The 18,101-nt window shown below is 39.2% G+C and overlaps 2 protein-coding genes and 2 pseudogenes across 2 annotated transcripts in view; all 4 read left to right on the plus strand.

The window, feature by feature from the left end:
* Positions 1–17,397, plus strand: part of LOC131312378 (protein SRG1-like) — a 43,946-nt gene extending 26,549 nt beyond the window's left edge. The window contains exons 2-6 of the mRNA XM_058340081.1: positions 13,191–13,238; positions 13,570–13,841; positions 14,761–15,008; positions 15,842–16,166; positions 16,951–17,397. Coding sequence (XP_058196064.1) covers positions 13,602–13,841; positions 14,761–15,008; positions 15,842–16,166; positions 16,951–17,214 — 1,077 coding nt within the window. The 5' untranslated portion in view covers positions 13,191–13,238; positions 13,570–13,601 and the 3' untranslated portion in view covers positions 17,215–17,397. The remainder of the gene's footprint in view (positions 1–13,190; positions 13,239–13,569; positions 13,842–14,760; positions 15,009–15,841; positions 16,167–16,950) is intronic.
* On the plus strand, positions 2,146–9,318 carry LOC131312375 (oxoglutarate-dependent flavonoid 7-O-demethylase 1-like; annotated as a pseudogene).
* LOC131314088 (jasmonate-induced oxygenase 1-like) lies at positions 10,422–11,033 on the plus strand. Its single transcript, XM_058342581.1, has 2 exons — positions 10,422–10,671; positions 10,798–11,033. The coding sequence occupies exons 1-2, from the start codon at positions 10,422–10,424 to the stop codon at positions 11,031–11,033; spliced, it is 486 nt and encodes a 161-aa protein (XP_058198564.1).
* LOC131314089 (oxoglutarate-dependent flavonoid 7-O-demethylase 1-like) lies at positions 11,254–13,014 on the plus strand (annotated as a pseudogene).
* Positions 17,398–18,101: the final 704 nt, after the last annotated feature.

An 18,101-nucleotide genomic window follows, 5' to 3' on the forward strand; every position in this document is an offset into this window, starting at 1 on the left:
CGCATCCGGTTTTTTCCTCTTATCCTCTTAATTCATAAATATATAGATACATGCATGTACTAGGTCTAGCTGAAATATGGGTAATGATTCGAGAGAGATAGAAAGAAAAATGAGAATAATGATGGAAGAGAAATAAGATAATGATTGGAAGTACTTGGGGATGGAAGGGAAAAAGATGGACAATTTTAAAAAAATTCTCTTCCTTAGTTTCGTTGTGAAGAAAAGAGAGGACAAAATTTCGAAAAATGATAGAGGTACAGAAATTTTGGGACCGAATCCGGACCGACGGCCGCATATACATATACACATACGAAAAGGGGTGCTCCGATCAAGCACCCTACACACCTCGGATGACGTTGATTCCCGCGTGGGGCCCCTCGGTTTTTTTTTTTAGAATTTTTGGACGGCTCGGATCGGCCGTCCGGTGGCCGGAGATGGCTCGCCGGCGGCCGTCGGTCCGGATTCGGTCCCAAAATTTCTGTACCTGTAGTGTTACAAAATTTCAAACACAAACTCAATTTTTTTTCCTCCAATTTTTCTTCAACTTTCCCTCTCATTTTCTTCTTAATTATTTTCATCCTTTTCCACTTCCATCCCCAAGTTCCAAACAAAGCCTTAGTTTCCGACACATCATTACCTCTATGGCTCTATTTAAAGTAGGATATACGGTTTTACGTATTCGAAGAACGTATACGTAACAAATTCCTAAATTCAATGGGCTGTCATTAGCATAAGGGGAAAAAAAATTAACTCCTTTGCTTAACGTTGAACTTCAGGCTTAACTAGCCGGCAACTAATTCTCATTCATTAGGAGTAAAGATAACCTAGGAGTTGAACCATTCAATTTCCTGTTGACCCTCAGTTCAACCGAGTAACTCAGCACATCCGCTCCAAATACGCACCTATCAATCCCAAGGGGTTGGGTTAACTTGAGATTCAGGGTTTACTTTCTTCTAAAATCTTGGATCGATTTTCATTGCAGCAATTTTTGTTTTCTGTCATATTTATATAATCATTTTGCTCTTATCAATACATTAAAATCCTCCAATGTTTTTTTAATCCGTTTGGCTAAATAAGCCACTTTGGCTTATTTTTTGTTCTTATTTAAATTTTTTTTCGTATTTGTTAGTTTCTCATCAATTTTTTAGGGATTATTGCATCATCATGACGAGAAGAATCTAAAAAGTAAAAAATTATGATCGAAATTCAATTTTTTTTTAATAAAGACAAAAATAAGTCAATAAGCCAATTTTTTCGTCTTTATTCAAAAAAAATTGGATTTCGATAATAATTTTTTACTTTTTAGATTTCTCTCGTCATGATAATGCAATAATCCCTAAAAAATTGACGATAAATTAACAAATATAAAAAAAATTGAATAAAAACAAAAAAATAAGTCAAAGTGACTTAGGGCTTGTTCGGACAAAAAAGCCATTGGCTTTCCCGCCAAAAATAAGCCAAACAAACCCACATAAAAACAAAAATAAGCCAATAAGTCACTTTTTTCGTCTTTATTCAAAAAATATTGGATTTTGATCAAAATTTTATACTTTTTAGATTCCTCTCATCATGAAGATGCAATAATCCCCAAAAAATAAGAATAAGCCAAGTGATACAAAAAAAATTTGAATAAGAACAAAAAATAAGCCACTTTGACTTATTTGTCCGAACACCCCCTTATTTAGCCGAACGGGTCATAAAATGACTTTTCGCCGACAGGCAAAACTGATACTCCGTAGTACTACTCCCTCCGTCCCTTTTTTTGTGTTCAGTATTCCATTTTGAGCTGTCCCTTAATAAGTGTCCATTTTGTAAAGTTAGGAGGGTAAAAGTTGGTGTATTGTCTATTTTGTCCATAAAAGTAGATTTTATTTTGAAAAGTTAGTGAGTAAAAGTGTAATAATGATGGGTAAGTAGGAAAAGTGGAGGAAAAAGTTGATGTGAAAGATGTAATGATGATATCTTTTTAATAAGTTGGAGTTACGAAGCAGGACACTTAAAAAGGGACGGAGGGAGTATTATTTATCTAGGGAGAGCTGTTTTGGGCCTTTGGCCAATGTTAGGGGCCTCCATGGCTCCATTTGTCTTCCCAGGTTTCCTCTCATATTTGAAAAGGATGCATAATCTAAAGATGACCACGAATTGATCTTTTATCTCTTCGGACCAGGTGACTCATCGAAAATAATATCTACATGCTTAAATTCACACACCCAGAGACAGACACACCCAGAGAGAGAGAGAGAAAGAGAGACACCCAGAGAGAGAGAGAGAGAGCAAACATCTTTCGTAGCTGCCATACGTGGAACCAAATATGACAAGGCTAGGGGGCTCACTAGAGGTGCCTAATGTCCAAGAGCTGGTGGCTAAGGAGCCTCTCACCACCTTACCACCAAGGTACATCCGTCCTGATCAAAACCCTCCACTACCCCTAGCATCTGCTGCAGCTGGCTCCGATTCTTTACCTGAGGTTCCAGTCATCGACTTGGATAGCCTGCTTTGTGGAGATCATGAGGCGGCCAATTCAGAGCTGGAGAAGCTTCACCATGCTTGCAAAGACTGGGGATTCTTTCAGGTTACCTATACCATATAAAACACATCTCTACATGGTTAACACATATATGTATGCTCAAATTTTGGAAACCAAGCACAATTTTATTTAGTTGAGGAGTGAATGAAGCTTGAATTTAGATACGAGGTGGAGATCAGCAACCAACCATAGGCAGTGGCGGAGCTATTGTGAGGCTGAGAACTTAGGTTTTTTTCCTGAGTATATAGTTTGGATAAATTTTGTAGAAGGTATATATAAAGGAAACTATAAGATTTCAACAGAAGGCTAATCCTCAGTTTGAGCACATTAAATTAGGGTGAATGATAATGCATGCCGTTGAATGATATGACAGCAACAATACTCAATATTGAATATATTCAAGTTTTAAAATCGTTCCATAAAAACTCGAATAACTGAATTGTGTTATGGTGTTGGCTGAGATTAGCCTTGCCTCTTTGCTTGATTATGGGAGAATTAGCAACTAAACAAAGAAATTGGATGCCGCGGGGTTCTTTCTGGCCGGCCCTATTTTGTTATATCCGACCCATTCAAGTCCACTGAATGTCAAGTCTATTCCACGTGAGCCCCATTTTAAATAAACACCGAAAATACCCTCATGTGTACGTTTTAGACTGAAATAGGATTGATTGAAGCCCCGTTTCATCATCTCATCGTTTTCTTCTCACCTTCACCCCCACAGCCCCACCTCGTCCACCGTCATGCATCCTCCTCCGCTTCATCACATCGTCGATCTACATATTCCGATCTCACTGCCCGCCGCCCCAGCCGAACGAACCACCGCCATCGTCGCCGTCGTAGAAATAGAACTCACGGAAGGCGACTTCAATCTTCTGTCCTCCATCACACCCTCGAGGCGGAGTTCGACATGGATTTGTCCGACCGTAAAGCCTTCATCAGACGATGAATTGAAGTCGACGGAGAAGCGATTGAATGGATGAAGACGGAGATTAGAAATTGTTAAGTAAGAGTTTCGAAAGATATATGTGTGTGCGTGTGTGTGTACAGTATGTAGAGAGAGAAGAATGAGATTTTTTCACAACTAATTGGTATGATTTTTAGAGATGGAATCCAAGATGAAAACTAGTCATTTATTGTGTTTGCTGTGTCTGACTGAGAAGAAGGATTAAGGTGAAAAGTAGGCATTGGTGTGAATTTTAGAGATGAAACCCAGAGGAGAGAGGACTGTTCCAATTCTCTAATCTTTTTTGTTTTTTTTGGTTCGAGGGGACTAGATATGTGAAATTTTCAAATTCCTGTGGGCTATGAACCACGAGCTTGTTAGGGACAACGTTACACAGCCACAGCGAGACAGGATGTGCATTCTTAATTTTGAGACATGAATTCTATCTTTTTTCGAAAGTATGAATTAATTATTTGGGTGCAAATTCTGTCTTTTTTGAATGTGTGAATTTTTAATTTGGAAATACAAATTCTGTTTTTATCGAATGTGTGAATTCTGAATGTGTGAATTTTGAAAATTAAGGTAAAGAATTCACTTCCTCCCAAGAATGGGGTGTGAATTTTGAAAATTAAGGTAGTGCAAACGGTTGTGAATTCTGAAAATGTGTGTGAATTTTGCCCTGCTCAAGAATTCACACTCACGAGAATTCACTCCCTTTCAAGAATGAACAGCTGTGAATTCTGAAACGAGTGTGAATTCTAGGACTATGAATAGTACAAAAGGGTGTGAATTTTGGAAGGTGTGAATCCATGAAAGTGTGAATTCTTAAAAGGGGTGTGAATTCTGTAGGGTATGAATTCTTGAATGTGTGAATTCTTGGGGTGTGAATTCTGTGGGTGGGGTGTGAATTCTGGAGGTGTGAATTCTGTGGGATGTGAATTCTATGGGTGGGTGAATTCTGGAGGGTATGAACTCGTGGAGGTGTGAATTCTGTGGGGTGTGAATTCTTGAAGGTGTGAATTATGTTGGGTGTAAATTCTGTGGGTGGGGTGTGAATTCTAGGAGTGTTGAAATAGTGACAAGGGTAAAATAGTAAAAGCATCTTTAAAAAGGGGTTGAATAGGATAGCTCTACAAAAAAGAGTTTGCATGGAACTCCAAACAAAAAATGGGACCGGCCAAGAATTTCTTTAGCCCAAGTACAACAAGACATTATTTTTAACAGTTATGGTACCAAAATTTCTTTCATAGTTTGGCCCCCTTCAATTTTGATTCCTGGCTCTGCCACTGATCATAGGAATATGCCAATCTAAAGGTACTTATGTGCATAACCCACACAAGTGAAGGACCCACGTAGGACCTGGGATGGGAGCCATTGATTGCTCGCTAGTGCATCGACAACAACAATTTACTTTATCCGGGAGGAGTCGGAAAGAATAGGAGGGGGTGACCAACCATAGCAATCCATTTGTTTTTGAAAACTTTCTTACCCTTAGGTAATTTCACCAAATCGTAAGTGCGGTTGTCAAGTGAGATCTTGTATATCTCTGTAAACTCATTTGTAAAACATATGTTGATAATGGAATCAGACTCCGGTCCCGTGGACGTACCTTACACTTGGGGTTGGGGGGAACCACGTAAAAATTTATTCTGTTCGTTTGATTTGTGGTTTGCGCATTTAGATCATGTTCGCTGCAGTTTTATTATTTCCTTCGTGATTTACTTGTGGAAAATTCCGTATATTTTTCCCTAACAGCGATAGTCTGATTGCAATGCCATTTGGCCTAAAGAGTTGAAAATAGGAGCAGAAGAGGATGGGAATCATGCTACTTAGTATACTCTAACACAGAGCAAAATATGTTTTAGGGGTATTACATGTGCTTTTACTTGCAGTCTTGCACGTGGATTTCCCCCAAACATGGTCTATCTTTTGAAAGTAAAATAAAATGCAACTCTTCATTGTCTTCAACCTACACAGTTGTACAAACAAGACAATGGAAAACCGCGAATGAGAGTGGTTGGGACGTCTCTTGTCCCCCATTAATCCAATCATGTAGCCGTATTCGGAAGTGCCATCTTCCTAGGGGAGGCTGGTTTCACAGTTTGCTATCGCCATATTCCATATGTCACTTAGTCATCTCTGTCATGCTCTGGGGTCTGCACCTCTGAAATAAGTGGAGGAAATTCATTCAGTGACCTCGCGACCACCCTCTGAACGATCAGAATAAGGTAAAGGTAGAAGATAAGTTTTGTGCTCTACTAATGGATGGGTGGAGGGATGATTCTTCTAAATGGGTTCTGCATACCATCTAGATTCTAGAGTAGTGATAGTCTCTAATATCAATGAAATCAACTTTTTTCACTTGAGGAAAACACTAATATGTACCTTTTCATTCATAAAGAAATACCAAGCCAGAATCCATAGTTGTCTTTCGTAGAGCTCTAATAGCACTCTCAATTGTTCCGAGTGAATGATCAAGTGCCTCCTAATAGAGTTATGAATCCATTTGGTTGTGAAATGTGAATTCACTTGGTTTTTGCAAAGTTATGAAACATCTCCTTCTTAATAAAAATGCCAATTCTCTATGTTGCTAAGCAAGATGTGAAGGAACAAATTTATTACAGTTGATACACCATGGAGTGAGCTCTTCACTGGTGGAGAAACTCAAGTTCGAGATTCAAGAATTTTTCAAACTGCCAATGGAAGAGAAAAAGAAGCTTGGGCAAGAGCCAGGAGACCTAGAGGGATTTGGACAAGCCTTCGTTGTGTCTGAGGAGCAGAAGCTTGATTGGGCTGACCTTTTTTACATGGTCACCCTCCCAACTCATATGAGAAAACCTCATCTACTTCCTAATCTCCCTCTCCCATTCAGGTCATCTCTCTCTCTCTCTCTCTCTCTCTCTCTCTCTCTCTCTCTCTGTGGGACGTCATCAATTGATTTTGGATTCGATTAACTAGAAAAATGTAGTGTTGCCAACCCTGCATTCCGTGGTCCAGAAAATGTAGTATTGCCAACCCTGCAATATTCCATGGTCCATTCTATGATTGATTGTATCCCCTGTAGCCCATTGTTTTAAACCAACTATCAAGTACATATTGGCATCAGGGTTATCTTAGACTTGGATAGTAATGGATAATACTCTCTCCTCCCCTAAATAAGTGTCCGGTTCGCAAATTTATAACTTTAAGAAAATTCAATTTTTTCCTTAGAAAATTCAAACTTTTTTTGATGAACAAGATCATCTCATATATTAGATAAGAAAACACAGTAAGGCTAAAAATGGCTTGATGAACCGTTTCGTTGGCCACGCAACGGCTCCTTCACTTGCTTATCCAAAAAAATAGACACTACCGATCCAAAAATACAAAAACAACAAACAAATAAAACAAAACAAAAGTCGCATGGAACCAAGACGTCAAAGTCGAACCCGTCGATCACACTCGTGAATGGGGGTTGGAGTGGCCAAGTCTGGAGTGGCCAGGTATGGACATAGAGCAATCTCTTAGATGACCTGTCGCACCAACTTGAGGTCGTTCCCGCCTCAGACTGAAGACTGAAGCCACTACAGATGCCACCACCGTTGCCGCTGGACAAGTTCCAAGAAACTAGATCTAAAACCCTATATCTGGCTCCTTACTCCAAAAATGATGGGGAGAGTGAGAGATCTCATCTTTATAAGGGAAAAGTCTCAACCATCTCACAACCATGGTAGGAGTTAGGAGAGGAGAGGAGAAAGAGGGATCAGAGGAGAGGGGGATTGAGGGGTTGAGGTGCAGGAAGAGAAGGAAAAAAGGGGGGAGAAGGAGGGAGAGGGGGGAGGGGGGAACCTCCCTATGGCTGTTCTCTCTCTCTAGAACTTTCTCAAGAACTCTCACAGGAACTTTTTTCACAATTTGAAAGAACTCATTAATATCTATTGATTTGTAAAAAATATCTGAATTTATTAATGAAACAAATGCATCTTTTTAGAGGCCTAGATTTGCGGTACAGACATTTATTTAGAGACGGAGAGAGTATACAACTACGCAAGTAAATATTAGTAAGTCCCAAATCCTGAATTGTATCAGCAAAAAATCTTCCGATGACTAACTTCTAAGGGTTTCGCTAAACAAAATTCCTAGTTTCAATGAAGACACTTTCCTCGCATGCAGAGACACCGTGGAAGCATACTCTCTGGAACTGAAAAACCTTGCCATGAAGATACTTAGCCTTATGGCGAAGGCACTAAAAATGAAGGATGAAGACATGAGGAACCTGTTTGGGGAAGCGATGCAATCAATGAGGATGAACTACTCCATGCCCACAACCAGAGCTAGCCATCGGTCTGTCCGCTCACTCAGATGGCGTCGGGCTCACCATCCTCCTCCAAGTCAATGAAATCGAAGGCTTGCAGATAAAGAAAGATGGAATGTGGATTCCTGTTGTACCACTTCCAGGTGCTCTTACTGTCAACATTGGAGACATGTTGGAGGTAATGTGTCTCACTTTGCTACTGTCATGTTGTGAGTTCAAACAAACTTCTCACGCTATTTACCCAAAAAAAAAACTTCTAGCACGCTGTCTTGGCATTGAATTTTGGATGCAATTTCTGTTAATTTCTTTTATTGGAAAGAAAAGAGACTACTTTACACTGTCTTCTGTAACCACACAACAACAGTTCATAACTAGCACCACAAAAGATCACCACAAAGCCTCATAACTTCTTTCACCACAAAACCTTGTAACATAATGATACAATGATCAGAGCATAACCACACATCCTCGTTATTAACCGACAGTTCATGTGGTACACCATATATCGATCCCTTCCTAAGTTCGCAACTCTTGATAACTTTCCTTCTTTTGCATATAAAAGGAGATATCAGGTATACTCAATCATGATTGTAGGTGTGATGGCATCTATATACCACTGAATCACTGATGCTAGGAACATCAAGGAACCTTAATTTTGCAATGCTTAGGATACCAGCTCTTTTTTGCAGGGTCTATTTTTGAGTTGATCATCTCTTTTACTAACTAGAATTGGAGAATTAGTTAGTAGACCTAACAACACACAATTAGAATGAGCTAGGGATGATAACTCATAATCTATATTGGACGACTGACCGATACAGAGATCATATGTTCATTTGCTATTGGATCAGACTGAAATAGCAATATTTTCCATGTGGTGCCCTCCATACATGATCCTAGCCTCAACAGAATGAAATCTAATGACACTGCACTTAGTTCACTTACTTTCTTTCAACAGATTGCGACCAATGGAATTTACCGGAGCATCGAACATCGAGCAACTGTTAACCGAGAGAAAGAGAGGCTCTCCTTAGCCACATTTCTCAGTCCAAAAGTAGATGGAGAATTGGGTCCAGCGCCTAGCCTTATCACTCCAGAAAGTCCAGCATTGTTTAGAAGAGTGAGTGTTGCAGACTTCTTCAGAGGGTATTTCTCTCGTGAACTCCGCGGGAAGTCCTACGTTGATGTCATGAGGATTCGAAGTGAAGAAGGCCAGTATAATTGAGCTACTGCAAATCTGATACAAAACACACATTTCAAAGCTGTATTCAAATGAATTTCAAACTAGAATTGACCACTACGCATAAAAGTAGAAGTTGGACACTACAAGGGAGGTATAGGTTTTCGATGCAACTAAAGATCAAAGTTCTGTGCCTTCCGGGGTTTGCTTCTCTTGTTCAAGTACACCCAATCTGCTTACTTATACCCGGACTTTATCAAGTTGGTCCGTTATGGGGTACTTCGGTCCATTTGCTAAATGTTCAATGTATCAATCTGGAACAAAATTCTTCATACTAAGGCCTAAGAAGCACCCTACTAATGATTATGCAGTTCGATCTAACTCCTCGCAATATTAAACAAAGTACCAGGAATTCGGCTCCACTCCATGAGGGGCACAAGTGCATCTGGTCTAATATGAAGATCTCATAGTGTGCCCCTTTCGGGCTTTCGCAATCTTTAGTCGCATATTTTTCATGAACGTAAGATCTCCATGGTTCTCACCAAGAATGGAGAGGGTACCATTGGGCACATTCGATTTCCAGATTAATTGTAGGAAAGGATATAAAACTAGACTATAGCCGGAGACAGAAGCGGCATGTGGCATTCACACATGACTACAGATGGCATTAGATGCACTATTCGACTTGCCATACTTAGTCTAATTCGAAAGGACTAAACTAATTAGTCCACCGACTAATACATAATACTAGAGGCCAAAAAATAGTCTCTGGCATAATATGTTGACATACAAAAGCCATGTTCAAAAATAAAAAATTTAGCCAACTCCACATGTTTCCTAGTACAAACGTGCCCAGTGATGACAGGGTTGGCAAGAAGATTAGAAAAGCATTATTCGATACTCCAAGCAAAAACAAAAACAAAAACAAAAAAAATCTCAAAGAATTGACCCCTCATGTGGTGTTTGTCAAGAAACAAAAGCCCATGCTACAAGATTCTAGTGCCTGTTACGTGAGTCACATGAACCCAATCTGTCAACTTCTATTTAACAGGTCTCTCATAGTGAGCAAATAAATCCCCTCTTCTGGTGTGCAAAAAACATATTGAGAGAGAGAGAGAGAGAGAGAGAGAGAGAGAGAGAGAGAGAGAGAGAGAGAATTATTTGATGAGTTCTGTAGAGTTCTGTTTTGTTTCAGTTAATTTTCTGATTACTTATCAATTTAACTAATTATGCCATTAGCAAGGATAACAAAATATTCTTGTGACCGTTAGTTGAGACTCTGTCAAGAGATCAATTTGTTAACTGTTAATATATTCTAGCTCGTGTTAGGACAGCATGGTGACAAGAAATCAATTTGTCAACTTCTCCTTTAAAACCTCTAGCAAGCCAAAACAAAAAACCACTCATTATACAATTGAACGAGAGAGAGAGAGAGATTTGGGCCTGCCTTGTAGGTTCTATTGGAGGAGTTAAAGCAATGGAAGCATTTGAAAGGAGCTCCCTTCTTGTACCTTGTGTCTTGGAACTGGCCAAAGAATCACTGACCACAGTCCCAGCCCGGTATACTCGGCCTGATCAAGACCCTCAGATAACATCATATTCTTCACTTCCTGATGTCCCGATAATCAACATCGAGAAATTGGTTTCTGGAGATCAGATGGAATTGAAGAAGTTGGACTCTGCATGCAAAGAGTGGAGATTCTTCCAGGTACTGAATAATACTACTAGTGTGCACAAAATAACCAATTACGTCCCGACCATAATACGCAATTAATAAATGACAATATATATAAGTAAACAAATAAAAATGCTAGGGCGTAACATCTAGGGCATCTGCATCACTTACCATGCAGGTTGTGAGACAAACAGGGTAACAGCTGGTGCATTTCTCCGTTTTCCTGCAGTTTTAGATTACCCCCAAGATTGTCTAGACAACAAGCTAAAACCTGAGGAAATGGCAGGAAAACCAAAATCAAAGCTAGAAAATAGACAGAGTGAGTTGCATCACAGTTCTCATGCACAAAGTCAGATTAGCTGGGCACCCTTAATGTTGATACAAAGAACTCCAACATTGCAAGTGAAGCGGTAGCCAAGTGGGGTAGGCAACATGTACACTCTCATGCAATTGACTTTCGCCAAGCCAAAAAAAAAAAAAGGATCTTTCAAGATTTTCCCATAATCTAACAAGGAAAAAAGCTAAAAACCGGGAAACAAAGTGTGGGTATTTTTACGGTTGGCCTACTAAGTCTTCCATGCAGAGATACCTTGGATAACTATGCTAATGAGTTGAAACATCTCGCCACGAAGATTCTTCATTTCATGTCCAAAGCTCTGAAAATGAAGACAGAGGAGATGAGAGACTTGTTTAAAGACGGGAGGCAAGCAATGAGGATGAATTATTATCCTCCATGCCCACAACCAGAGAAGGTCAACGGTCTCACTCCACACTCAGATTCCGTCGGCCTCACCATCCTCCTCCAAATCAATGAAGTAGAAGGTCTACAGATCAGAAAAGACGGGATGTGGGTTCCCGTTAAACCCCTCCCTAAAACCTTTGTGGTCAACATTGGGGACATTTGATCTAGAGGTAATAACCACATACCTTCAAATCCAATGGGCCGACCCGGAAATCGAGCATATATACGGGGAGCTTATTACTCATGAGTGATACTGAAAATAATATCCCACAATCAAGCACAATGCTATTGACGGTTCATGTTTCATAGGTCTAAGAGATGGTTTTAGTTGTCAAAAAGAACAACTCTAATTTTGACATAAATCAACACAAGTGGAATTGGAACGCAGAAGTTACTATCGGTGTTATCTAATTTTAAATAACACATTTTTTTTTCCTTTTTACATTTGCATTTTTTATTTTCCTATGTTACAGTTGGTTTTTCTTCTGTTTTAGGTTTTCTGTTTTTTTTTTCTTTGTTTTTGTTGAAATTTCAGAAAATAATTTCTCTTCTCAAAATTATGACCGTTAAAAACTAGTACAATTTGAATATTTTCTTATTTTTTGGTCTTACCTTTTTGTTCCTTGATATTAACTACGAATACTATTTATTCTTGTGTTTCTTTCCCAACTAAATTTTCAAAACATTTTCTACTCTCCTATACTGTATTTGTTTAACATTAAATGTTCTCAAAGGGCTTCCTGTAACCTTCAAGTCAAAGTCATGGGCGACAAATGCATTGATGGCAGCACCTTAATTATTCCAGATGGAGCTTATGCCTCACAGTATTTTACAATGAAGGAAGTGTTCACACCACTTAATCTGGTGATTTCCATGTCCATAGACTAACCAACCACCTATTAATGAATTGTGAGAGGTACTCAAATTACATTTCCAAGACTCTTACCATGATCATCATCATTATTTATAGAACCATGATTTTAGGAAAACATAGGCATGAATCATTTGGAAAAGACAAATGATAAAATGTGAAACTTTGATGCTTTAAAGGTGCCCATTTTTGTGTTCCAGATTTTCCTACTAAGTGTTGACTTACCTTTTTTCCGCAGATTGTCACCAACTGAGCTTATCGTAGCATCGAGCAATAGTGAACTCAAGGAAGGAGAGGCTGTCAATTGCAGCAGCTTAGAGCCCCGGATATGACGAAGAAATGGGCCCTGCGCCTAGTATGGTTACCCCACAAACTCCTGCACTTTTTAGAAGAATTGGGGTTGCCGAAAATTTCAAAGGCTTATTCGCTCGAAAGCTTGATGGGAAATCATATCGAGATGCCATGGGGATTCAAAATCAGAGCCAGGACAGCTGAAACATCAATACCACCACTAATGTTTTAGAACCCAATCATCATTTTTATCTATTCTGATATTGTGGACAAACAAAAGCCATGTTCAAAATAAAAACACACGCAATAGCCAATTCCACATGTTGCCTAGTACAAACGTGCCCAATGATGATAGGGTTGGCAAGAATTATGACAGATTCGGAAAGCATTAGGCTAGGAGATGGACTGGGTAGGATGGGGACAGGGGCTTTTGGTTCATGTGACTTTGGTCGCATTATTCAATACTCCAAGCAAAAACAAAAAATCTCAAAGAATTGGCAACCTCATGTGATGTTTGTCAAGAAAGAAAAGCCCATGTTAAAAGATTCTAGTGCCTGTTAGGTGACTCACATGAACCCAATCTGTCATCTTCTATTTAACAGGTCTCTCATAGTGCGCAAAAAAATCCTCTCTTCTGATCAAAAAACATACAAATCAGAGAGAGATGGAGAGTTGAATTATTAGTTGAGTTCTGTTTCTTTTTCAGTTAATTTTCTGTATAACCATCAATTGACTAATTATGCCATTAGTAAGGAACTAGGGACAACAAAATATTCTAGCGACCGTTAAGTTAGGAGGAGTGTGTCAAGAAATCAATTTTTTAACAGTTAAAATATTCTAGTTTGTGTTAGGATTGTGACAAGAAATCAATTTGTTAACAGTTAAACTATTCTAGCTTGTGTCAGGATTGTGACAAGAAATCAATTTGTCAACTTCTCATTTAAAACCTCTCCTACAGCAAGCCAAACAAAAAAAAAAAAAAAGAAGCCTCCGGTATAGAGTGCAAGAAACATACAACTCGACGAGAGAGAGAATTGGACCTGTGTTGTAGGTTCTATTGGAGGAGTTAAAGGAAGCAATGGAAGCAAATCTAGAAACACTTGGGGGCTCCCTTCTTGTACCTTGTGTTCAAGAGCTGGCCAAAGAATCATTGACCGCAGTCCCAGCCCGGTATATTCGGCAAGATCAAGACCCTCCGATAACATCATATTCTTCACTTCCCGATGTCCCGATAACCGACATGGAGAAATTGCTTTCTGGAGATCAGATGGAATTGAAGAAGCTGGACTCTGCGTGCAAAGAGTGGGGATTCTTCCAGGTACCCAATATACCACAAAACGCATAACTAGACATAATTCATCCATCAGCAACAAAACTTGGTGGGATTCTGAAATTATCTCCAGGATAGTGCGTAAAAAACCTACCGTCGACTGAACACATACCAAAAAATGAATAGAGAAAAATAACATTCGCATAAATCCCGTTTGAGTAGATCTTATTAGCTTTATTTAACTCAATATTATTTCCATGATATGTAAAAGTTTCGTTAGTGGGCTTCAGGCCCTATCAGTCTCTATTTTTACTCTCTTAGTCTATGTTTATATTTCACTGAGAGACTGCATCACATAATGATCAAGTTTGGTAGGCTAATCCCAGCGCCTTCCCCATTTCTTTCTTTTTACCCCCTCAAATCCTAGAAATTTTTAAGGGTTTCAGTACCTCAATCGCCCTCTTATGCAAATTGTTGTTCTGCCGGTAAATTCTTTGATGTGAAAGGTATCTCTGTATTACACGCATGATTCACCAAAAGTAGAGTGCAATTTTGTTCACCTTTCTTTAAAGAGGGTGAACATTACCCTCTCTCTTCTTCGTTCAAATGGTGAGGACCCCACCACAAAGTGATGTCATGCTTACCATGCAATACACTTTTAATATGCATGACATCACTTTGTGGCGGGGTCCACATCATTTCAACCAATAAGAAGAAGGGTAATGTTCACCTTCTTAAGTGGAGGGTGAACAAAACTCAACTCCTAAAGAGTGGACTTTGTTGCATCCCCTTTGATTATAGACTACACAAACTTAAAATAACTGTCAGAGTTTTCTTTTGGGGGTTTACCTTAAAAGATTTGCAAACCAGATTGGGTAATAGGTTTCCACTTTCCAGTGCCATCGCTAAAATATCAGTGACCGAAAGATTTCATAACGATCGCTGAAAAGAAGGAAATGTGTTGCAGTTAATAAACCATGGAGTCAGCTCTGCATTACTGGAGAAAGTGAAGTTGGAGATCAACGAACTCTTTAACCTCCCAATGGAAGAAAAGAAGAAATTCTGGCAGAATTCAAGAGAATTAGAAGGATTTGGGCAGGCCTTTGTTGTTTCTGAGGAGCAGGAGCTCGATTGGGGAGACATGTTCGCCTTGACTACCCTTCCAACCCATTTGAGGAAACCCCACCTTTTTCCCAAGCTCCCACTCCCCTTTAGGTACTCATCTATCTATCTATCTACGCACACCACAACAACAACAACAACAAAAAAAAAAAAAACCCATGTAATCTCCAATCGACACACACGCATCGAAATATGTATATTAAATATGCACACATATGGATATTTATATAGATAAACACGCAGAAACGCATGTGAACTTGTACTTTCATATTGTGAGAGGGTATAAATACCCACAAAAAGACAAAACTATCCACTACAAATTTTCGTTGGAACAACTATGTCATTATTATTCAGCAGCATATAACTAGATAATTTCAAAAATATTGCTTTGTAGAAAATTTCAAATCCCAATCTCCAAATTTTTGAAACGAAGAACTGAGTCTAAGTCCTTACCATGCAGGTTGTGAGACAAATAGGATATCACCTGGTGCATTGATCACCGTTTTGATGCATTTTAGATTACCCCTAAAATTGTATAGACCACAAGCTAAAACCTGAGGAAATCGCAGGAAAAAACCAAAATGAAAGCTAGAAAATAGACAAGAGTGAGTTGCGTCACAGTTTTCATGCCCACAGTCTGATTTTTTGGATACCCTTAATGTAGATACAAAGAGCTTCCAAGATTGCAAGTGGAGTGGTAGCCAAGTAGTAGGCACCATGTACTCCCATGCATTTGACAGGGTCCAAACCTCACTAACTACATCTAACAATGTTGACTTTTGCCGAGAAAAAAAAAAAAAAAAAAGAGCTTCCAAGTTTTTGCCAAAATCTACAAGAAAAAAGCTAAAACCCAGGAAACGAGGTGTGGGATTTTTTACAATTAGTATTTGAACCGACTCTGATGGCCTACTAAGTCTTCCATGCAGAGATACCTTGGACAGTTATGCTAATGAGTTGAAACATCTCGCCACGAAGATTCTTGATATCATGTCCAAAGCTCTCCAAATGAAGACAGAGGAGATGAGAGACGTGTTTGAAGACGGGAGGCAAGTAATGAGGATGAATTATTATCCTCCATGCCCACAACCAGAGAAGGTCAACGGTTTCTCTCCACACTCAGATGGATCCAGCCTCACCATACTCCTCCAAATCAATGAAATGGAAGGTCTACAAATCAAGAAAGACGGGATGTGGGTTCCCGTTAAACCCCTCCCTGAAACATTTGTGGTCAACATTGGGAACATTCTAGAGGTAATAACCACAAACAAGCACAAGCTATTTACAGGTCTTGTTTCATGCGTCTTAAAGATAGGTTTGTTTCCCAAAATGAAAATACTTTAATTTTAACATACTAACACAGGTGGAATTGAAACGCAGAGACAAAAAGTCCAAACAGTTAAATTGGGGATCAAAACCCTTCCGATAACACAATGTAATCAGTAGCAGTACAAAAATTGGACAGTCAAAAGCCTTAACCATGTGAGAACACAAAGAGGTGTTTGAAAAGTTGTACGCACATTGAGTACTTTGTGGCTTATAAGAGTGGTTCGTGTGATAATCTTCGAATTCCAGAGGCACTAGTGCAATTCTTTACATTCGTAAAGATATTAATAAACTTATAGGGTTACATGTAACCTTCAGAAACCTATATGGGGTTGAGAGGCTTCCCTGATGCCCTGTGGGACAGATGCATTGGAGCTCACAATCTATTAATATGGATGTAACTGTTGGCACCACTAAATTATGTGATTTCTATGTCCATAGACTTACTAACCACCCATTAGTGAATTGTGAGATGTACTAAAATTACATTTCCGAGACGCTTACCATCATTGACCAAACAAGGATTTCCATTATCATTATTGTTATTGATAGAAACATGACATGTTAGGAAAAGATATCCATGAATTTCTACAAAATAAGGCATGAACCTTTGAAAAAGATGGATGATAAAATGTGAAACTTTGATGCTTTAAATGGTGCCCAATTTTTTGTTCAAGATTATCCTACTAAGTGTACTTGTCTTTTTCTGCAGATTGTCACCAATGGAGCTTATCGTAGCATCGAGCATCGAGCAGTAGTGAACTCTAGGAAGGAGAGGCTGTCAATTGCAACATTTTACGACCCCGGATTTGATGGAGAAATTGGCCCTGCGCCTAGTTTGATAACCCCGCAAACTCCTGCACTTTTTAGAAGAATTGGGGTTGCTGAGTATTTCAAAGGCTACTTCGCTCGAAAGCTTGATGGGAAATCATATCTAGATGCCATGAGGATTGAAAATCAGAGCCAGGACAGCTGAAACATCAATACCACTAATGTTTTAGAGCCCAATCATCTTTTTTTTATCGTATCTACATATCAAGTTTGTAAGGAGTTATAAAGAAACTCCAACACCAACCCATTAAGCCTACTTTGAATCTATATAGTGAAGATCATGGATAAACCCATATTTAAACGTTTGACCATTTTCGGTTTTCAATTCTTACTACCTGTTCGACCAAAAAGACATAACTTGCCTTGGCGACAGGGAACATTGAGCAAAGTAGTGATGTGGGCGTCCCAAGACTGTGTCGTGGTCTAAAAGGACATGGAATCGTAGGTCCCCGTCTCTGACTTTTGTTGAAAATGACCGCGTCACAACTGTTTGGGAAAGGCCGTGAAAGTTGGTTCGATAATGCCTTACTAGCGAAGGACTAAGTAATTCAGTGAATAACAATTAAGAAACAAAAAACAAACTAATAATTGAGAGAGTGCCATCGGGCACGTTTGATTTCCAGAATAATTGTGGAAAAGGATCGAAATTCACAGGGACCACGGCTGGACATGGAAGGGTCACGTGGAGTTCACATGACTATAGATGGCATTAGATGTACTATTCAACTTTGCTATCCGTATCATTCGGGAGTTTCTGGTCTGTGGGATAAATAGTCAAAATAAAAAGAGGATTATTATCCACAATTGGATGAGGAGGGAATCAAATCTTAAAGGAGAGAACCAATTATTCCCAGCCACCTGGTGATATTATCCACAATTGGATGACGACAGATTCAAGAAAAATCAGGCTAGGAGATGGATTTGGTAGGGACGGGGACGGGGCTTTTGGTACATGTGACTTTGGTCCCATTATTCAATACTCCAAGCAAAACATTAAAAATAATCTCAAAAGTAGTAGCAACCTCACGTGAT

Source organism: Rhododendron vialii, chromosome 13a (assembly GCF_030253575.1).
Source record: "Rhododendron vialii isolate Sample 1 chromosome 13a, ASM3025357v1".
Lineage (NCBI taxonomy): Eukaryota > Viridiplantae > Streptophyta > Magnoliopsida > Ericales > Ericaceae > Rhododendron > Rhododendron vialii.